Source organism: Bombyx mori, chromosome 5 (genome assembly GCF_030269925.1).
Source record: "Bombyx mori chromosome 5, ASM3026992v2".
NCBI lineage: Eukaryota > Metazoa > Arthropoda > Insecta > Lepidoptera > Bombycidae > Bombyx > Bombyx mori.
Window position 1 is genome coordinate 3,107,237 of NC_085111.1, and position 23,608 is coordinate 3,130,844.

At 38.4% G+C, this 23,608-nt stretch overlaps 2 protein-coding genes across 6 annotated transcripts in view; one reads left to right on the top strand and one right to left on the bottom strand.

Annotated features, from left to right (window-relative positions):
* Positions 1-23,608, bottom strand: part of LOC101743475 (syndecan) — a 291,892-nt gene that overhangs the window by 12,875 nt on the left and 255,409 nt on the right. The window lies entirely within an intron of this gene.
* On the top strand, positions 1,313-13,124 carry LOC119628499 (uncharacterized). Of its 4 annotated transcripts, none has more exons than XM_062668552.1 (4): positions 1,358-1,547; positions 2,243-2,482; positions 2,823-3,006; positions 7,174-13,124. In XM_062668552.1, the coding sequence occupies exon 4, from the start codon at positions 7,769-7,771 to the stop codon at positions 12,932-12,934; it is 5,166 nt and encodes a 1,721-aa protein (XP_062524536.1). In that variant the 5' UTR covers positions 1,358-1,547; positions 2,243-2,482; positions 2,823-3,006; positions 7,174-7,768; the 3' UTR covers positions 12,935-13,124. The 4 variants fall into 4 exon arrangements, with proteins under 4 accessions (XP_062524538.1, XP_062524537.1, XP_062524536.1 ...); XM_038010835.2 differs by lacking the exons at positions 1,358-1,547; positions 2,243-2,482 and having other exon boundaries at positions 2,828-3,006; positions 7,174-8,093; positions 9,072-9,218; positions 12,150-13,124; XM_062668553.1 differs by lacking the exon at positions 2,243-2,482 and having other exon boundaries at positions 1,351-1,489.

The following is a 23,608-nucleotide window of genomic DNA, read 5'->3' on the forward strand; positions in this document are numbered from 1 at the left end:
AATTTACTTTCACTAGTATTTTTTCCTTGAAATGCTGATGTTAATTTTGTTTAATTGTTTTTAGAAATTTGAATATTAATTTTAGAATATTATTAACATATTTTTTTCCTACATATTCTATTACTAGGAGAGGTTACCCCTCAAGGGGTTTTACTAGATTCATATATAACACTAATCCTAGGAAGAGCAGTGCTCCGCAGAATCTACCACCGGATCGAAAACCGACCCACTGAGAAGGTCCGACGAGAAACTCAGTGGGCTGTGTCTGTGGGTTAATTTACTCGCGGGGCCTTTCGTCGCAAACGACGAGTTCGACGAGAACGATGACCGGTGCTGGAGGTACCAAAAAGCACCGTTAGTGGATCGAGAGGATTCGAAATGACGTGTATTATTAACAGATATCGCTTTTGAAAGGCGGGAACGCCTATTACATAGTTGAGAGCCTTAGGTCTTAGGCCTCAAGCTGGGTGGCGCATTCATAGTGGTCTACGGACTTCAGTAATCACTTCAAATAAAGTAACGACCATCACCGTACTGCAGACTTCTGCACTCTTCGCGACAAAAATACCTAGAGCTCGGAAGAATATATTAGAATAATAAATGGCATAGGATGTTTGTGCTATAGACGTTTGATAACAAAGGATTTTATTACCAGACAGGCTAGAGCTTTTATGTGTTATGCGGAACCCAAACATATCAGGACGTGAGCACCGCTATTCATCTTGAGACATGTTATCAAAGAGTTAAGGAGTACATTGCTAGAGCACGTCAACAATAAACCCGAGTACACAAGCCTTTAGCTCGTCTATAAACAGTGATGCCAAATATTTTATAAAATTTGACAAAATCCAAATATTCGTTATGGAAAACAAAAAAACAAAATAAATTTACTGGTGGTACCTCTTGTGAGTCCGCACGGGTAGGTACCACCACCCCGCCTATTTCTGCCTTGAAGCAGTACTTAATAAGCAGTAATGCGTTTCGGTTTAAAGGGCGGGGCAGCCGTTGTAACTATACTAACCCCTTAGAACTTATATCTCAAGATGGGTGGCGTATTTATGTTGTAGAAGTCGATGGGGTCCAGTAACCACTTAACACTAAGTGGGCTGTGAGCTCGTCCACCCAACTAAGCTATAAAAAAAATTCCAAGTAAGATGAGCGAGGCGATTGAATTTAAAAAAATGTGTATCTTTAACAAAGATAGTTGGCGCTTGTCTAATAGCTGGAATCCTCTTATCGTGGAGACGAAAACTCAAGTCAAACAAACTGTCAAACCTCAAGATAGTATTGTTTGTTGTGTGTGAAGTGAAACGTAAAATCTTGAATGATTTTGTTTAGAAAAATTAGTCGGTAGATTGCACAATATTCTAATGTTGATGAGACCTTAGCATCCGTAACTACCAAGACTTTAAAGTGTTTGAAACGTCGGAAATAATGTATTGATAAAAAAAAAACGCGATAATCAGATGCAGTTTTAGTTACATCAACTGTAAGAACTGTCTTATTTTTCAAATTAGACGTATGTATGTTTAGTCAAAAGTGGGCAGGTTAGTGCATTTTTTCAGCTTGGAATGCAGTAAATAGCATTTTAACCCGCCTAACTTTTACAAGCAGATTAACTATTTTCTTTGCAAACTTGATTCTTCTTATCATACAAAAGTGTTTTTTTTTTAATTACTTTATGAAAAGTGTTCTAAGTGCGCAATTTTTTTTTATTGCTTAGATGGGTGGACGAGCTCACAGCCCACCCGGTGTTAAGTGGTTACTGGAGCCCATAGACATCCACAACGTAAATGCGCCACCCACCTTGAGATATAAGTTATAAGGTCTCAAGTAAGTTACAACGGCTGCCCCACCCTTCAAACCGAAACGCATTACTGCTTCACGGCAGAAATAGGCAGGGTGGTGGTACCCACCCGCGCGGACTCACAAGAGGTCCTACCACCAGTAATCACCAGAGGTCCTACCACCAGTAAATATTATAAGTACATGATATGTATGTACTACTATGTATGTACTCGTACATCTGTAAATGTACTTCACGGCATGTTTTTTTGCGGGGTTTCTTGAATTGAATACTAGCTTTGAATTACTTCTAAACCCGAGACCTCCGGGTTGGCTTAGTCAATGGGAAAACCTGCAAACGGTTTTGCTAACTTAATTATTATTATTTTCTTTATAAACGAATCTCGACGTGGAAGTCGATTCAATTATCTCCGTCCAACCCGCCTCTTCATTTTAGGTCTAATTTCAAAATAATTAGTTGGAACACTTTTAAACGCGCTCTTCAAAGGTTCCGAGTAAAATGTGTTTTACTATATGGCTTCATGTTTGATGGCACAAATAAGGTAGATGATATCACCTTAATTAAGTACGAGGTTGTTTGAATGCGGAACTCAAAATATTCTTGCTGTTTACTTAATTGTTTAGACACTGTGTTTGTTTTTTCGGTATCAACAGATTTGACGCCTACGTCGACAAGGTCAGTGACTTATTTATAAAAACACCACTACTACGAGTATTTTATTTAAGATATTTATTTATTTAAAATACTTTATATTGTTTTCCAATATCAGTTTTGTTTAGTGGTTAAGGTCAAGTAAAAGCCGCTTTTTCATTTAAAATGATACTTTCAGTTCTAACCTGCACAGAAATGAAAGAAAAAAATCCCTCCATGTTTTAATTCATTTACATGTTTAATCTATACGTAAACAACTAAATCGAATCTTATTTGATAAAATAATCCCATACGCCATTGATTGCTCGCTCTCTCTCTCTCTCTCTGGAGAAAGATTATTGTGAGTTTCATCTTTATATTCCAGAAATACGGATTGAGTATTCGGCAATAGTCTCGGAGAAAATAAAGACGAGTTTGGCAAAAGATATGACCTTTGGAAACATAAAACTACCTGATACACACAATCTATTCAAATTATACGTGACGTGGCGTTGTATGGGTTGAAGACAAGCTTGCTGGATTCAATTTGGTCAATTCGACCGGTACTGGTAGGTTAAGTGTTAAAAAAAAACTTCTAAAATACCTAAAGTACATTATCAAACACGAATTACCAATAGCCTTACTTGAAATTAAGTCGGTAACAAAATTCCCCTGGACGTATAAAAACAAATAAGTGCAGAACTTGTCATTTCCCTGGGGATGAGACGACCGAGGACGCCAACTTTCGGGTTGCTTCCAAACTTTGATAAACTTAACCCTTTTTTGTACAAGTCGACGCCATTATCACATCACAGATGAAGCAAACAAAGTTTTTTAGGAGTCTCGCTTACGAACTTCAGTGTTTTTAACTTTACTGGATGCCGTCGAAAATGGTTTCATATTTTTGTTTTTATTGCAAAACTGGCTGACCCGGCAGACTTCGTAGTGCCTCAATCGATAGATAAAAGACCTAATAAACTTTTGTATAAAATAAACGTAATATAATAAAATAACTTCTCTGAACTAACACAAGTAATTCAAGACCAAAATTAGCCAAATCGGTCCAGCCGTTCTCGAATTTCAGCGAGACTAACGAACAGCAATTTATTTTTATATGTATAGATAATATATTAATACGTGAAGCAAAAACTTTGAACCCTTTTTACGAAAGTTGCACGAAATGAGGAGTATCAAATTTCCCACACTTAAAGAGACTAATGTCAGGGCGTGTTCTTGAGTCCGCCCGGGTTGACACTGACGCTCTGATTATTTTAATGGAGAAGTTTTCTGTGACGTTTCTAGCCAGTTCCAACAACGACAGACTGCTCGTTCGGTTTATCAAATTTACAGAGTGCACGTAAAAAAAAAAAGGTTTAAATTTAGATTAACGTCAAATATTAAAAACCAAGAACGCTGCCAATAAATTAGGAAATCAACAAGTGGTCAGTTCGCTTCCTACGTGTTTAACGCGGTGAAAATGTCAACACGTCACGTCATTACACATAAAGGTGGAACCGGAAGAAACTCATGGACGGGTAGTTTATACAAAACAGCAATTGTACTACGCCGAGTCGGTATTGGCTCGTTAGCCCGTGTAATTGCCCCCTCACGCCAATTAGGCAACGTAACATCGGCGTAGCGTCTTCGTACCGGCTCCAAAACGTTTTTAGCGCGTTATCAGGGACGCATTTTGCGCTGTTTATTAGCGCTCACGGGCGTTTTTCTGTTGAGCGATGCGTTTAGGGAGAAACATTTCCGTTTGTTAAGAATCTCACCGGAAAAGATCACGAAATGTGATAAAGGTTTGATTACAACATAGTTATTGAAAGGTCGCCTTGTGTCTATTGGGAAATTAGTTTACAGGACATATAGGGATGGAATTAAAGAGTTGTCTATTTATTATTACAGCAGTTAATCGCCTAAGCCTAAGCCTAAGTTTAGTTATAGCGTAGTTTCAAGATGTTCTATTTCGAGCCCATTTCAAATTGATAAATTGTGCTTCTTCTTCTTGCCTTTATCTCACATTATATAGGATCAGATCAGCACTCAGACTTCTTATCACGCTGCATAGGGATTCGGCATGAATTTTACGACCAGCCACCTGCCTAACGTCAACCATGCTTCGTTTATATCTCCATATTTCCATAGCAACGTCCCATAGGGAGGGATTTTTATGTCTCTCTTTTGGTATTTCATTAACTTCATCCGGTTTTGCATTATATGATTTGCATTTTATCATTACAAAACATATGCATTAAGATTAAAATTTTCAATATCACAACGATAAAAAAAAACGCATTTTACAAGTTTTTTTTTTTTTCGTATTTTCATAACGACGTGAAAATAAAAAATGCAAAAGGTAATGTATGATGTAACTACTTTTAGGTCTTAAGATATTTGTTCACAACATAGGTCGATCGACTTGTATCAATTAGATGTTTTTCTCAGAATAGGAAACCATTTGGTAAAACTTTGCATCTACCAGCACAATAAGTAATAAAAACCAATTAATATTCCGAAACGCTTTAAGAATATGCAATTCTAAATATTACTTATAGTTTATACCTACATTATTATTGCATTAGAGCATGGTAAGTTTACATTTATCATTTAATTTCAAACGTTAACCATTAAGCTCCATAAAGCAAAGCGTCACGTGCTCCCGACGGCTGCTCCAAGGTATTTAATTAATTTCGAAAGCAATTTCATTTCGTTAATTGTAGATCCATTTAGTACTCGTGAAGTTTGCTCTTCATAATAACAAACACCTTATAGTTTAAGTTGTATAAATAAGTTGGTTTCGGGGTTGATTTTACTTTTTAAGAGCCCATTGTATGTATGATTATATTGTAGTCGTCGTGGCCTAACGGATAAGACGTCCGGTGCATTCGTGTTGAAGCGATGCACCGATGTTCGAATCCCGCAGGCGGGTACCAATTTTTCTAATGAAATACGTACTCAACAAATGTTCACGATTGACTTCCACGGTGAAGGAATAACATCGTGTAATAAAATCGAACCCGCAAAAATTATAATTTGCGTAATTACTGGTGGTAGGACCTCTTGTGAGTCCGCGCGACTGGGTACCACCACCCTGCCTATTTCTGCCGTGAAGCAGTAATGCGTTTCAGTTTGAAGGGTGGGGCAGCCGTTGTAACTGTAACTATACTTGAGACCTTAGAACTTGTATCTCAAGGTGGGTGGCGCATTTACGTTGTGGATGTCTATGGGCTCCAGTAACCACTTAACACCAGGTGGGCAGTGAGCTCGTCCACCCATCTAAGCAACAAAAAAATAAAAAATTTGAACTGTAAGGCAGTTCAAACCGGTCTAATCTGCTTTTCAGTACTGATATTTACAGTCTAGTGAATCGATTTTCAGCATAGTTAACTCGGGAAACTGTATCGGTTCCATTATTTGTATTCTCTGCTTTTTTGAGGTATATATGAAAAAACCGATTCTATTTTTCCTAGTGCTTCATATCAATAGTAGATTTTCTAATATTATGTTTATTTTTTGTAACATCGTCAAGAAGACGTGTTCGATTCATTCATGTGTCCTCGATTGAGTTCAGGTCTAAGAAGTTTCGAGGTACGAAAAGAAAATAGTGAGAGGGCTAGTTTTATAAAAACACAAGGAGAAGAAATAGGTTAGGTCGGCCAGAAATGACTATGACTAGGACGATATAAAACCGATTAAAAAATCGACCCATAGTGAGCTGATTTTAAAGTACTTAGAAAAGCCGACTGATGTTATACCGATATTGGTATTTGCCAGAGTGTTTAAGTCCCAACATGCTAGTGGTACTTCAAAGGCTGCCTTTTGAGTATGCGACATGATTATAATGTATTTAAGTTGCAGACCTTTTCGGTGGGCTTGGATACAGTTCGCGTAACTAACAATGATTAAGATTTGACGTTTCATACTACCGATCTAACCACCACCGTACCATTAGCGTCTGTCTTCAATACTAATGGAAACAAATAAACTTCTACGGCTGAATCTTCGATCAAAGTGTTGATCGAAGGGCTGAATGATAAATGTAAATACAACATATAACACATTAATATGAAAATATGTTTTTTTTTTTTTGCTTAGATGAGTGGACGAGCTCACAGCCCACCTGGTGTTAAGTGGTTACTGAAGCCCATAGACATCTACAACGTAGACGCGCTACCCACCTTGAATAGAAGTTCCAAGGTCTCATTATATGTAGTTACAACGGGTGCCCCGCCCTTCAAACCGAAACGCATCACTGCTTCACGGCAGAAATAAGCAGGGCGGTGGTACCTACCCGCGCGGACTCACAAGTGGTCCTACCACCAGTAAAAAGTACATAAATTAGAAGGAAATAAATATAATACATAAATCTTTTTAATCATATTTTGGTAAATTATATTCTCATTATGGAAATAAAGAAAATACGCTTAATGCACGCGGACACGAGAATTTTAACAAATACTAAGCGTTTCGATAAACATAAAAATTCAGAACTGAAATCATAATTTAATAAACAGTATTCAGTATCTTTGAAGCAACCTGGAATTTGTCAGCGAGATCGATTCATCATACAAACTTCGTAAAGTTATACTTCGAAATACGTTACTCAATACGTGGAAACAATTAGAATAAAGGAGTTGCCGAGAATCGTGTGCGTGTAAAGACTAACATCAGAACATTGTCATCGTTGTCGCAGTTTGGAAGACGCCCAAGCCGGTGAAATAATTATATTCCAGAAAATTTAACGTAGTTGTCGATGCACGGACATCGACGATCGCGCGGCGCGGGCGCCGGGAGGAGGACAGCGGCGCGGGTTGAAGTATCGTTCGTCACTTCGTGCAGCAACGCCGCCCGCGACACTTACTTGTTTATCTTGTTTTACTCTTTTTATAAACTTACCAAATAATACAGTCCACTCTTTTATTTTATACATCACCGGTCTACCCCAGAGCAGTTCGAAACATGGTCCTTTAGTTTTGTCAGCTTAAAACTCACCGGAATAAAACCTGTACAACAAACTGTCGGCGTTGGTTGGCCATTTAAAAACGAACGGACGTTTTACTGTTCACTACGTTGAAGCTGCAAGGAGTCGTGAATATTGGACTTCGGAATATTGGACGGATTGCATACCTGAGTGAGTTCGTTCCAATCAGACAACCTTTATTCCCTCATATTTTTGCCGTTTAGCGCATTCAATTTTTTACCTAATTTTCGCCTCAATTTGCCAAAATAAAAACTACCCTCATCTTACAATCAAAATTCATTCTTATTCTTTAATTCTTATTTAATTATTCTTATTATTTCTGTTTATTTTGCTTATTATAATACATTATGAGCCAACATTCTGAGGATTTAGATACTCTTATTAAGCGACGAGGTGGAATTAAAGCCAAACTTACTATTTTCAGAAATTATATTAAACCTCTTAATAGTTTTTCTAGCTTGACCGACTTACAACGTTTTGAGTTGGAAGGACGTTATGAGCGTATTCAGTGTTTATACAACGACTTCGACAAGTTACAGACGGAGATCGAGACGTTGTTGGACGCACCCGATGACGACTTTAAATCCCGGTGTGAGTTCGAGGACCAATACCATCCTACGGTGGCACTGGCGCGAAGCCTGCTTTCAGCAACTACCAACTTAGAAGGTTCAGGTAGGGTACACACAAATGTTCGATTGCCCAAAATTGATTTGCCACATTTTGATGGTAGCGTTCAGGGTTGGCTCGAATTCAAAGATACCTACATTTCCCTCATTCATAATAATAAATGTAATGATGATATTATGAGATTTCATTACCTTCGGTCCTGTTTACGCGGCAGCGCGGCTTTAGTTATTAAAAATATAGATTTTACCAGTGAAAATTACAATAACGCTTGGGACTTGCTATGTCAGCGGTACGACAAGGACCAGCTGTTAATACACAACCACGTTCAAGCGTTGTTTAGTGTTGCACCGTGCTCCAAAGAGTCCAGTAAAAGCTTGCGCTACCTTATTGATGTCACAAATAAAAATATTAGGGCATTAAAAACTTTAAAGCAGCCAACTGAACATTGGGACACATTAATCATCTTTATGATCTCACAGAAACTAGACAGCAGCACAAGCCGATACTGGGAGGAGCATCGTAACAAACTTTCAGAGCCCCCTACTTTAAATCAATTTATTTTTTTTATTGAAAATCAAATTAACCTACTTGAAAAAATAGAAGAAAACAGTAAAATCAACCTTAAATCTAAAGAAACAAATAACAATAATTACAATAACAAATCTACAAATTACATCATACAATCTAATAGCAATCAAATTCAATCAAATCATTCTAAATGTCCATTATGTAATGAAAATCACTTGCTTTACACCTGTGAAACATTCAGGAGCTTACCTACTGAGGTGCGCATTGAAAAGGCAAAGAAATTTAAAGTTTGTATGAATTGCTTACGCTTAGGTCATACTGATAGAACGTGCAAGCTATCCCATTGCAAGTACTGCAAAGCACGACATAATACCCTTTTACATTCAGAGCCTGAGCGTAGCGCAGCGTCAAACCCCATGCCAGGCGCTGATAATGTTGCTTTTTCAGCCAATTTTGAACACAGTAATACAGCTTCTTTTATATTGCTTTCCACAGCTATGGTGAGAGTGCGTGGTGCCGATGGCACTAAGCACCCCGCCCGAGTTTTGCTGGACAACGGTAGTACCGCCAACTTTGTCACAGACGCCTTTTCATCCAAGCTTGGGCTGTCACGACACGGTACTAGCTCCACTACAATCACAGGTATAAACAATCAGACCTCTTATAGTGCACAGTCTTGTAATCTCACGCTCGAGTCCTATTACGGTAATTATACAGTCGACTTAGGTTGTCTAATATTGCCTGAGGTAACAAAAGTATTGCCTTCGCGTTTCATACCTAGAACTCATGTCCCTCTGCCTTCGGGTCTACATCTAGCTGACCCTACATTCAACATTCCGTCAGTCGTAGATATACTTGTAGGGGCTGAAATCTTTTGGCAAGTATTATTACATAATACCATCGATCTAGGTAAGAATCAACCTACACTTCACGAAACGAAATTAGGTTGGATTGTTTCAGGTCTTGTGGCTTATTCTCCACGCCTTCAATCTCAATCTCACTTCTGTAGTCTTGTCAAAAACGACGTCAATTTTAATATAGAACGTTTTTGGGAACTCGATTCAGTTCCATCAAAACACTCACTCACAAATGAAGAAAATGCATGTGAGCAACATTTTCTTCGTAATACTTATAGAAACGACGATGGCCGCTTTGTAGTTTCTATTCCATTAAAAAGGGATCCTCAAATATTAGGAGACTCTCTTCAAATGGCTATAAGTCGATTTTTATCCTTAGAGCGACGCTTTCAGCGTGATTTGGGTTTCAAGCAGCGCTACGTAGACTTCATGCATGAATACCTAAAGCTAGGGCATATGATTAAGGAAAGTGAAGTTCGCAATTTTTCAGAGTCTTCTACTGACAAGGGAGTCAGTTATTTCATGCCTCATCATGGAATTATTCGTGAGTCCAGCACAACTACAAAGCTGCGAACGGTCTTCGATGCATCTGCGATCACAACTTCCGGCGTTTCACTGAACGACATCCAAATGATTGGTCCTGTAGTGCAAGACGACTTACTTTCCATATTGCTGCGCTTTCGTCAGCATAGATATGTAATCTCAGGGGACATTGAGAAAATGTATCGATCTATAGAGGTAAACCCTTCGCAGCGATCTCTTCAACGCATTGTTTTCCGCGATAATCACAATGCTCCCCTCAAAGTATATTGTTTAAACACGGTGACTTATGGAACAGCATCAGCGCCTTACTTAGCCACGAAATGCCTGACCAGTCTGGCTTCGTCAGCTGTAAGTGAAGACGTCAAACATGCAATAATTCACGACTTTTACGTTGACGATCTTTTAAGCGGTAATAGCACTCTCTCAGGTACTATTGAGTTGTGTAAAGGCGTGATTGATACTTTGTCATCAGCTCAATTTCATTTACGTAAATTTAAATCAAATGATTCTCGTATCTTATCAGCAATAATATCAGAACGTGGCGACGCTTCCACTGACAATATGTTAGACTTAAATAGTGACGTCAACACTTCATCTAAAACATTAGGTTTGCAATGGTGTTGCAATGTTGATATGCTTTCTTTTTCCATTAATATTGACATCTGTAGTAAAATTACAAAGCGACACGTGTTGTCGGTTGTAAGTCAAATTTTCGACCCACTAGGCCTGGTAAGTCCGTGCGTTGTCGAAGCAAAAATTCTCATGCAACGACTTTGGATCGACAAGTACAACTGGGACGACGTAGTGTCTCAAGAACTTAGGGATCTTTGGTCTTCCTTTACTAGTACTTTATCTTCTCTTAATCAGCTGAAGATACCTAGATTTATTTCATGTAGTGACTCAACAAATAACGAAATTCATGTCTTTTGCGACGCTTCAGAGAAGGTTTACGGTGCGTGTCTTTATATCCGTTCAATTAAAGCTTCAGGGTCTATTTGCGTACGACTTTTGGCTTCAAAAAGTCGCATAGCTCCTATTAAGCCCACCACAATACCGCGACTTGAGCTTTGCGGAGCGTTAGCAGCTACAAGACTGTGTACTAAAGTTCGTGACTCTCTAACCATGCGTATAGACAACGTTTATTTCTGGTGCGATTCCACAATTGTATTGGCGTGGTTGTCGACGTCGCCTAATCGACTTAAGCCTTTTGTGCGCAACAGAGTCAACGAAATTCAAGAGAGTACGATTGGTTGTACTTGGAGCTACGTGCCGTCGAAGGACAACCCGGCGGATCTTGTTTCCCGTGGGCTGAAGGCTGATGCTATCAGCACCAGTTCGCTGTGGTGGTCGGGCCCGTCTTATCTATTTAAATCACAAGAATATTGGCCACAAAAACCCAATATGAAACAAGATCTACCAGACGTAGTTTGTCATGTAGTTAGTAGTAATGTCGATACGCTTCATACTAATAAAACTCATGGTAGTTCCATAATTCATCATCTTATTACTAAATATTCAAATTTACGCTATTTACAAAGAGTAGTTGCTTACATACTTAGAGCGATATATAACTTTAAAAACAAATCAAATAAAAATATAGCTAATCTATCTAATGAAGAACTACAAATCTCATTAAATCTCATTATACATAATGCTCAACTTCAAATGTTCCCCGAAGAATATTTTATATTGAAATCAGGGAAGTCCCTACCACGTAGCAGTCGTCTTATTTCATTAACACCATTTATAGATAGTAATTCAATTTTACGCGTTGGTGGTAGGCTTGACAACTCCCCATATGACTTTAATATAAAACACCCTATAGTTCTTTGCAGTAAACACGCTTTGACTAAATTAATATTCCATTTTGAACATTTGCATCTCTTACATGCTGGACCACAGCTCTTACTAACTCACATACGCCAGAGTTACTGGCCCTTAGGAGGCAGAAATCTGTCTAAGACTGTCGTCAGAAACTGCTTAAAATGTTTTAGGTATAGAGCACAAAATGTTCAACCCATCATGGGTCAATTACCTAAAACTCGTACTGATTTACAATTTCCTTTCTTGAATTGTAGTGTGGATTATGCTGGGCCAATTTTAATCGCTGATCGTAAAGGGCGAGGCTGTAAATTAGTAAAATCATACTTATGCATTTTTGTGTGCCTTGCAGTAAAAGCTGTTCATATCGAGCTCGTCACCGCATTGTCATCGGAGGCGTACATAGCTGCTCTCAAAAGATTCGTGTCTCGTCGAGGCAAGCCCCGCAGCATATGGTCCGACAATGGGACAAATTTTGTTGGTGCTTGCAACGAACTCAAAGGCGTCCTTTCAAACTCAGACATTGCGTCATTCATGTCTCAAGAAGGCATAGATTTTAATTTTTCTCCACCTTATTCCCCTCATTTTAATGGTCTGGCTGAAGCAGCGGTTAAGGCCACTAAAGGCCATCTCAAAAAACTCCTCAGTCTTACTCACCTCACGTATGAAGAAATGTCTTCGTGCTTATGTCAAATTGAGGCCATTCTAAATTCCCGTCCACTTACTCCTATTTCCTCTGATCCGTTAGATTTAACTGCCCTTACTCCTGCTCACTTTCTGATTGGACGACCGCTCACGTCAGTTCCGCACCCGCAGATTACCGACGGCAACATCACGCGCTTGGAGCGCTACCAACGAGTGGAACTCATCAGGCAGCATTTTTGGAAGCGCTTTATTAATGAATACATTTCTCTGCTACAGCAGAAATCTAAATGGTCCACCTCTACAGGGAGCTTGATACCAGGGACGCTAGTCCTTGTGAAGGACAGGACGCTACCGGCTCTGTTGTGGCCTTTGGGCCGCATTACCAAGACGTATCCGGGCAGCGACGGCATCACACGGGTCGCAGAGGTCAAGACGAGGACGGGGACCGTGGTGCGAGGCTTCAACTCCATCTGCCCCCTCCCTCTTCATTGAAGTACCCATATATACTTCAACCCGGGCAGTCTGTCGATGCACGGACATCGACGATCGCGCGGCGCGGGCGCCGGGAGGAGGACAGCGGCGCGGGTTGAAGTATCGTTCGTCACTTCGTGCAGCAACGCCGCCCGCGACACTTACTTGTTTATCTTGTTTTACTCTTTTTATAAACTTACCAAATAATACAGTCCACTCTTTTATTTTATACATCACCGGTCTACCCCAGAGCAGTTCGAAACAGTAGTATTTAAATAGTAGAATTTAAGGCTGTCGATATACTTGTGGGTAGTTAGATTAATTTAGAAATGATCATTCGGAAACAAATTACAGTAGCATTGGCAGACTGCAATACTGGAATGATTACTATGTTTGGTATGTTCTGGATGGATTGCCCCAGATCCGTAATTCCAAATAATCTTAGTGGGAAGATTAGCTATTTTTATTTATTTAATAGCGTATTTCCAGATTGTTATTTTTAAGAGATTGTAATATCTATGTTTTCGATGTTACCTATGTTTTAAGTTTTAAGTTTAAGGAATGTCTTGTTCGATCCAGTAAGCATTTCAAATCATAATTTGATAGTTTTGAAAAATGAAATTTTGGTAGTCGTTGATGGTAGATGTAGGGTCACCAGTGCCAGGGGGCATAATAAGCAGTCCGTAATTGGATGGACAGTTTATTTCCAATCACAGTATCATAACATTTAATAGAAGGAGAAATACGGAAAACAGAAGCACAGATAAAGCGGTAGGAAGTTCAAACACAATATTAGAAATAGACAAAGCAATAGATCGAAACAAAGCAAGTGAGTACGCGTAAGTCGAGGAGTGACACATTCGGACCGTCGGACTACCGAGCAAATTCACCCGCTCGGTGGAAGATCTTTCCCTTTGTCGTTTAAGCATCTCCAAAATAATTATTTGAAGTAAACATGTTTAAAGCTACGTGACGGAAACACAACCATTTCAAAGGGGAAATTAGAAAAATTGATCGATTGACTTATTATATAACGCCCAAATTTTACTTTCCAAGCTTTTAATATTCGCTGTTCGAACGACGACTAAAAACAAAAGAGGATCAATTGATTCCGGAAAATGCCAAAAAAAAAAACGACTTAAATGCAAACTTAGTGATCGCTATAAAATTCCCTTTTTGTCAGCGAAATTAGATATCGTAAGCCCTTGCGGGGTGGAGCGAGGCTCTGGGCAGCATTTGGATCCAATAGTCCGGGAAATGGGCGGCCGGCCTTCGGCTAACACGCACCCGAATTAGGTCAAGACGCGTTCGCCTGTCGCTGCCTTAACAGTATTATGCCTATTCTCATTCAATTTTCCTCAACACCAATTTTTGTGTTCGTTTAAGGACGGATCAATTTTGATTTTACGTGATTAGAAATTTGCGTTCCGCGAGAATCATTGGATTGCAACGACGAAAATTAAATATGAAATCCTATTTTTGACGTGACCACGTCTTATAATTCAATGGAGACGGCAGCACTCACGAAAAAACATGACTCATGCGGCGTTACCTCGCTCTGAGGCGTTCCACGATCACGTGGCTAAACTGGCAATAAATTTCTCTTCATGGAGCGCCGTAGTCAATTCGAGTCTAATTTGAACATTGAAAACGTCATGAGAGAAATTGAAGCGTCACGATCAACTCAATAGTGATTTCAATTTACCTCCTTCTCTATATCCATACAAAATATCTATCAAAGAAATAAAATTAAAATTTTCTTTTGAAAAATGAAACCATTCCATCAGTATTTTCTTATGACGTTGTCACGTTCAACTATCGTCAGTAAACCGACTTTGCAGACAACCGATATTTTTTTTGTTAATACGTTGAATTATGTATATATCGTTTTCTTGTCTTGTTATCTCGTTGGAGTATCTTTTTTTTTTCTGTAACAAGGAATCGTTTCCTTCTCGTCCATTCATTGCAGTGGTCGCCCTGGTAACAATTGTGCGGCCTGGGTCTTTCGTGGCCTGAGAAAAATATTTCTACGCACAGCTGCGATTGTAAATTCTTCACTTTCATGCACAGAATTCGTCGGGAAAATATCCAGCCGCGTTTGATATATGGAGTTCGGTCGTAATTCGTGCTGCAAAAAATCATAAAGGTTTTTTTCCTCTTATATAAAGGCCGTAAGGCTTTATGATTTACGGAATCAAAGACTTGAAGGGGCTATTTCAGTTGAATTTATTTTCAGGGATATCGCCTCGTACTCAAATTTCGTAATACGCTGTAATTCTATGACAATTTTTATTACGAAACTTGTTACTAACAAAATGATAGTTTTTATTAATAACGTCAATTAATGCCGACATCTTGTGTAGATACCTCGGAAACCAAAGTTATAGATACAGACTTAATTTATATTTTTTTCTAAATTTGAAAACAAGATTATGAATTCGTCCTAAATTCGTATAATAATTTCGATCAATATCAATTAAATAATCAAATGGAAGTAGGTACTTACTATGAAAAACGAGTTTCGCGTTTTCCGAGCGTTCACCATAAATTTTAATTGGATTAATTATTAATGTGTACTTATTAGCCGGGTCGGCCATCGTGAATATTCATCACTCGTGCAATTATTTTAATACTTTTTTTTCCGGATTATTTTTCCGACGCTCTGTCAGGAACGAGCCTGTATACAATGATTTATGGAGCAATCTTTTAGTCGTAAATCAAAATGTTACCCAGAACCGTTGTATTGGACGAAAAACGCGACTTCGAAACAATCACAGTTGTTCTTTTGCAAACGAAGCGGTTGTTTCATTTTTACGCGTGCAAAAAACTTTTTCGAACCATGTTGCGAACGGTTTGAATCCTTTCAAACAAATATTCTGGTTTGGAACAGAAGATATTATTTCTGCTTTCCCGGGGACTGGCCAAAGATCGATTCTGATTGTTACTCCATTGAGGACAAATTCAAACCCAATTATTAGTCCAATGCTTAATAGTGGTATAAAAGCAAAATTACCTGCATAGAAATAAATGTAAGTTTTTCTGAAAAATCACCCTTAAGAGTGTGAATCAGGTTAGAAGTTTATATGGGAAGCTCGTCAGGTTTCAAAGAAAAAGCTTTTTGGTGAATATTAAAGCTTCTTCTATAAGTAGTTTTTTTTTTATAAATAGCACATTATATAATAGATTATAAATATGTCGAAGACGGTCATTATTTTGGTAGCTAAACGAAACGCAGCACGATTCCCGAGAAATATGTACTTATCAAACGTTCACAATTGACTTCCACGGTGAAGGAATAACATCGTGTTATAATAAAAATATCATTTGTTATTCAATATGTATATCAAAATCAAACAAAAGAGAAAATAGAAAGCACAAAATCAAAATGATCTTAAGCCTTGAGCTGTCAGTAATTACGATCGATTTTAGGGTGAGCATCAATAAGTCATATACAGTCGTACGATCATCATAATTTTCAGAGCAGCGACATAAGTTCTAATAATCTTTGTAAGTCGTCTTAATATCATAGTTAATAATTGCGTAACAATTTCCCCAAAATCTTATTTCAAAATCAAACAAAGTCTTACGCGAAACGTCTGAAATACGGCAGTTTTCAGCCTCTTCCCAATATTACAATTACGTGATAAAATTGAAGAATACTTACTAAGTAAAATTTCGTTTTACTTAAGCCCCTGAAAAGCTCGAGGGCACGTATATTATTATCTACACATTGCGTTGCGTAAACAGACTAAAATACTTAATTTTATTCTTAACATGCTTTGAAGAGAGCTTTGGTAGGATCGTAGAAAATCGGGGTGCTATAACAAAAAAATCTAACGATACTTAATTCTGTTACCAGAGACAGGCCGACTGTAAATTTAGAGCACACATTTTTTTGTATTTAATATTCGAATATAAGAAAACATAATTTTTTTACTTCATGAACAATTCAAATACGTAGACAGAATGTAATGGAAAAAATGTCCGAATATTATTGCCACTCGAAGCATTTATTTTTTTCTATATGGGCAGACGACATTACAACCCTCCCGGTTGCTACCGGGGCTCATAAACATCAGAACGTGATTGTCGCCACCTGGCTTGAGACATTAAGTCGAAGTATCGATTTTTACAGTTTTAACGGTTGCCCAACCCTTCGAACTGGAATGCCTTATTGCGCATCGTTTGCGATAGAAATGGGCAGGATGGTTGTGTGCTGCCGTAGGTTTCGTCTAGCAAGCGGGGTGAAACTTGATGGAGTTTAGTCGGGGGGGGTTTAGTAGTCTCCTGGGATCCTGGGAGGTATTAGTGGAGGAGGAGGATCTCGGCCTTTATCTTCTCCCACTTCTTCTCTGAAGGCACCGTGTATGGTGTGTGTGTGTGTGTGTGCTTGTGTGTGTGCGTGTATGTGTATGCGTGCGTGCGTGCGTGCGTGCGTACGTGTGTGTGTGTGTGTGTGTGTGTGTGTGTGTGTGTGTGTGTGTGTGTACATTTTTGCAGGATCATAATACGCCCCACTGCCAGTTTAGACCGCAGTACGTCTAACCCATGCATCAGCCCGCTGAGTTTCTCGCCGGATCTTCTCAGCGGGTCGCGATTCCGATCCGGTAGTAGATTCATTCGCGAAACAATTGCTCTTGAGTTGTTAGGTCTCCTTCGGAGGCGCTCGGGCAGTTGTTAGCAAATCCCACCCCTCTTGGCTGAGCCTTTGCTCGCCCACCTGTCCTGGTGAAACTGGAAAGGCCTTCGGGCCACCAGTAAACTTTCAATCATAAAAAAAAAAAAAAAAAAAAAAAAAAACCGCAGTACGCTGGACATTTGGTGACGCTATTCTAGGCCGATTTTGCTGTAGTTTTTATCTCGAGTTTTATTCTACTTACATTAATTGATCAGTTACTTGAGACTAGAAAAAAAGCATATTTTAATGCGTTTTGAAACCAATGACACAGTTGAACGTGTGATTGGTCGAATCTGCAAAATGACAGGTTTTGCGCAACCACTGTAATTAATAGTAGGGGATGTTGGGAGCCCACGAAGATTGATATAGCAATCCGGTCTACGCCACGAAGCACTCACACGTCCTAAATTTGAAGGTAGGTAACTCTTATTCTAATTACGGCGCAGTTAATTACCTAATAGTAACAAAACATTTGATCACACTCATGCGCAACTTGCCGCTTCAGATTTTTGTAAAAAAAAAAAAAAAATGTTGTTTAGATGGATGGACGAGCTCACAGCCCACCAGGTGTTAAGTGGTTACTGGAGCCCATAGACATCTACAACGTAAATGCGCCACCCACCTTGAGATATAAGTTTTAAGGTCTCAAGTATTGTTAGTTACCTATAGAAACCTATGAAAATGACACTAATAGTTTGTTAATACGTGTTTACGTTTAACAATTGTCAGCAGCTGGCATTGTATTCATGAATTCGTCTGCCAAGCTAATTATCGAAAAAAAAAAAACTCTTAACTAGAATACTCCTTTTTGAATATTTTTTTAAATTTCTGTAATGACGACGAGCACAAGCTTTTTCAAATATGTTTAACTGTCAAAAGCGTACTGCGTTCCGTGACGAAGGGGAACAAAATTTCCCTTAACGAGAACATTCCGAGCGTGATGTTAAACGAAGCGGAAAGGGCGTTGTATTCGTAATCACAATCATTCTCTAGGCACAACTAATTGAATGAGATTCATTTTCTGCCGTCCGCGATATAAATATTATTATTCAACAGTTATCTCAATTAAAAATACTTTTGACGTTTCAAAGTTTCTATAGATTTTCATTGTTACTGTAACATTACTGTAACTGGAAACCGTATTCTATGTTTTATTTATTCCTAGCGAATTGTAGTCCTAGCCTAAGGGACTATTCCAACTTCACGCGGGCCGGTAGCTGACCTCACGGGCTAAACCCATTCTTATCTGTCTGTGTACATCATTGCGCGATTGTGTAAAAAATATACAAACTTTAACATTAATATTGTCTTTAACATTAATTTGAAGTCGTCGTGGCCTAAAGGATAAAGATATCTGGTGCATTCGTGTCGAGCGATGCACCGGTGTTTGAATACCAGACGGGTACAAATTTTTCTAATGAAATACGTACTCAACAAATGTTCACGGATGACTTCCACGGTGAAGGAATAACATCGTGTAATAAAAATTATAATTTGCGTAATTACTGGTGGTAGGACCTCTTGTGAGTCCGCGCGGGTAGGTACCACCACCCTGCCTGTTTCTGCCGTGAAGCAGTAATGCGTTTCGGTTTTAAGGGCGGGGCAGCTGTTGTAACTATACTGAGATCTTAGAACTGATATCTCAAGGTGGGTGGCGCATTGACGTCGTAGATGTCTATGGGCTCCAGTAACCACTTAACACCAGGTGGGCTGTGAGCTCGTCCACCCATCTAAGCAATAAAAAAATAATCATAAAGAGTTATATGTAAATAATATCCCACTCAAACTTGTTTAGGTCATTACCCTAATTGCTGTCGTTGAAGTCAGTTAAAAACTTAAGTACTTGTAATATTTCGAGGAAAGTAAACGGGCACAGCAGTTTTTTATTGTTTTTTATTTCTCAATTTACTTAAACACGTAACAAAACAACGTATAAGCTGTGTTCTATTATGGCTACCCGCTACAATATAACTATACTTGAACTTCGGTAACCACCTTATATCGGATGTGTCTTGAGTTCGTTTTTCGTTCGTCTAAGGGATAAAATAAATAATAGTTTAAAAAAAAACTAACAAGATACGCTTTTATAGAAAATCCAACTTAAAAATAGAAAATAAATTTTAATAAATTTGAATTAAAAATAGTGTAAGAAAAAAATGATTTTATGGTAAAAAAAGCGTGGGGTGCATGGTATCAGTGGTTATAAATATTTTATGAACAGATATGAGTAGAAGGGATATTTTGATAATATCCTGAAAAATAATGTTTTCTTACACTTTTTTTAATTCAAATTTATTATAATAATATTTATTTTCTATTTTTAGTTGGATTTTGTATAAAAGCATATTTTGTTAGTTTTTTTAAACTATTATTTATTTTTTAGTTGAAATTCAATTTTTTCAATATTTTTTTCAATGTTTTTTAATATTGAATTATTATTTTTTTGCCTTTGTAGGCAGACTTGCATACGGCCCACCTGATGGTGAGTGGTTACCGTCGCCCATGGACTTCAGCAATGCCAGGGGCAGAGCCAAGCCGCTGCCTACCGCAGAATTGTTATCGGTCCTTAATAAGTATACCAAATTTCGAGTTAATCCGGCGTTTTGAAGGGGGTGAAAATCATGTTCAAAAATTCCGTTACAAACATACACACGTCTGAAGCTATAAAAGCGTATTAAAAACAGTAATAATAATAACAAGAACAATAATAAATCAACTGTGAGATTTCATGACGGCAAAAAAAAATACTCAGTCTGCGCACTTCTTTTAACTTCGCAATTATTAATAGCAGAGCCAGCCATGACATATTATATCGAATTACTCTTAGCATTTCAGGGTAGAGGTTTAACAATACTTTCAGCACAAGGAAGAATGTAACGAAATCTTATTAAGGAGTTTTGCATGTCGCCTCGGAAATGTTCCATTCGAGTAATATAGAGATCCCACCCCATCATTCTCGCAGCGAATTTAGGTCACATGTACTCATACTTTTACATATGGGACCGTTACATCAATTGAATTATTCTGTTCACTCGAATCAACGGAATTTTCTTTTTATTCGGTACGCTTTGATATACGTTGTCTACGGACAAGAGACATCGATGATTTTTGACAGTAGGTATTATTATTAATAAGCAACTGTGTGTACTCATTCACGTGGCGCACAATGTATCCTATTATGAACCAATTTATTATGAATTTCGTTATAACAAACATCGTTCTTTATCATCTTTTGAAAGTCACTTTTCTATAGGATAATCTCAACCTTTTTAATGGCCATGAAACTGTAGTTTTCGTAAAAGAGAAAAAGTTTAAGTCGAACAATTATCAATCAATTAATCACCGACTTGTTCGTTGTTCGAGCCCTATAATACTTGTAGCGCTCCTTCTGGAATCTTCGCTCAGAGGGTACGCCCCACTGTTTATCTTTTATCGTTACCCTGTATTCATCCAATCTTGTATTATGACATTCTAAAGTAATAAAAAAAAATGCCTAAAATTCGACTAATAATGCAATAACTAGTTTTGGACCCTACGTCGATACGCTAATGTGTTAAAGCAAAAGGTTATCCCTAAATGGTAAACCGTCGACGTCGCCCAAAGCACGTCATTACGGATCCTCCTGATCCATTAACGGTGCTTTTAGGCACCACAAGCACTGGTCACCGTCCTCGTCGAATTAACCCATAGACACAGCCCACTGAGTTTCTCGCCGGATCTTCTCAGTGGGTAGCGTTTCCGATCCGATAGTAGATTCTGCGAAGCACTACTCTTGCTTGGGTCAGTGTTAGCATTACTCCGGTTTGAGCCACGTGAGCTCACCTACGCACGTTAGAGCGAAGCTGAAATAGTCTCTCAAGGCTATCAGCATAGGTAGAAAAAAAAAAGTTATCGCTTCATTCTCGCTGATATTTCAAACGACACTTCGACGTCGAAATAAAAACTACGGTATTGCGAAAACGAAAAAGCCACTACGGAACATTCATCAACCCTTTCTATTGAAACGATGCCAAGTCAACCGCGAAATATGACAGATACTGCCCACTGGTTTTTACTGGTGGTAGGACCTCTTGTGAGTCCGCGCGGATAGGTACCACCGCCCTGCTTATTTCTGCCGTGAAGCAGTAATGCGTTTCGGTTTGAAGGGTGGGGTAGCCGTTGTAACTATACTGAGACTTTAGAACTTGTATCTCAAGGTGGGTGGCGCGTCTACGTTGTAGATGTCTATGGGCTCCAGTAACCACTTAACATCAGGTGGGCTGTGAGCTCGTCCACCCATCTAAGCAATAAAAAAAAAAAAAAAAAAAAAAAAAAAAAACTAGATCATTTTTACTTTATCTCCTCTATTTCAAAATTGAACGCTGATTTGAACCGCGGTGTATTTTTCAACTACGGAGCTGTTATTTGATAAGTGATGGCTCACTATATAGTGACTTTAAGTCTTAATTAACGATGCCTAATATATTTGTGAGTCCGCGCGGGTAGGTACCACCATTATGCCTATTTCTGTTGTGAAGCAGTAATGCGTTTTGGTTTGAAGGACGGGGCAGCCGTTGTAACTATACTTGAGACCTTAGAACTTATATCTCAAGGTGGGTGGCGCATTTACGTTGTACATGTCTATGGGCTCCAGTAACCACTTAACACCAGGTGGGCTGTGAGCTCGTCCACCCATCTAAGCAATAAAAAAAAAAAGAACTGATATCCGCTCCACGATAGAAATACGCAAGATGTTAGTGCCTATATTCCTCCTCATTACTGAGGGTCGTGAGTCTCTTGCTGCATCAATCTCTTGTGTACAATTGTTCTCCACTTGTTCTGCTATGTTCTGCATCTGCTGCGATCCTTGGCCTCGTGGAGGGCATCGTTGAGCTTGATGCCTATGCCTAATATGTATTTAAACCAAGTTTTAATATCGCCTTTATTTTACAACTAGGGGCCCGCTCCAGCTCCGCTCGGGTCCTTAACAAAAATATCAACGATATTTTACGTTGTTTTATTTTTTTTAAATAAAAGAACACTTATTGCGGCATAACTATAATAGTTAGACATATGCTGTCGCGAAAATGTTTTCTACAAAGTCGTACTACATAATTTTATTCTATCATCAATAGGAGTGGGTGATATAAATCGTATATAGATTCAATATCTATATATCGCAGCAATATCGTTGAATCCGATATCGCCCCGCACGAAATCTATATATCGATATCAGCCGATACACGATATTGCTCGATGTGATGCGCATCGCCATATCGTACCGATTCGTGAATCGAAATCTATATTTCGATATCAGCCGATACACGATATTGCTCGATGTGATGCGCATCGGCATATCGGACCGATTCGTGAATCGAAATCTATATTTCGATATCAGCCGATACACGATATTGCTCGATGTGATGCGCATCGGCATATCGTACCGATTCGTTAATATCGGCCAGAGTGAGTGAGCGCACGATAGGGATATCATGTGATGAATGAAACAGAAACAGGCATTATCCATACAATTGTAAACCTTATATTTAAGTCCATACGTCTGTAGATTATTCTTAGCGTATCAGCAGGATACAATTTAGGAAAGAAGTTTCAACTTTCGACCCTAACTTGAATGCAGTATAGCCTATTTGCATCGTTGAATTTAATTTCACGCGCTTTGACCTTGAACTAGAATTTTTGGACAAGTGTTTATAAATACTTAAAAGTTTTTTGTGTTTGATTTTTAAAGTACACATTTTTCTATTTTTAGTTGAATCCAAATAATTGAGTTTATTTCTTGTGTTTGTATTAAACTTTTGAAATCTACACTCTTTTGGTATATTTTGTAATTTTAAATTAAGACACAAAATACTAAAAACTGAAAATAATGTAGCCAGTCCTAAGCCTGGTAAAAGCATGAAGGAAAGTTTTTTTGATATTTTTATTTTCATGTTCTTTTTATTACTTTAAGATCATATTATAAATTGATATCAGAAAACCAACCGTATAACGTTGACTTAAATCTATATCTACTACGA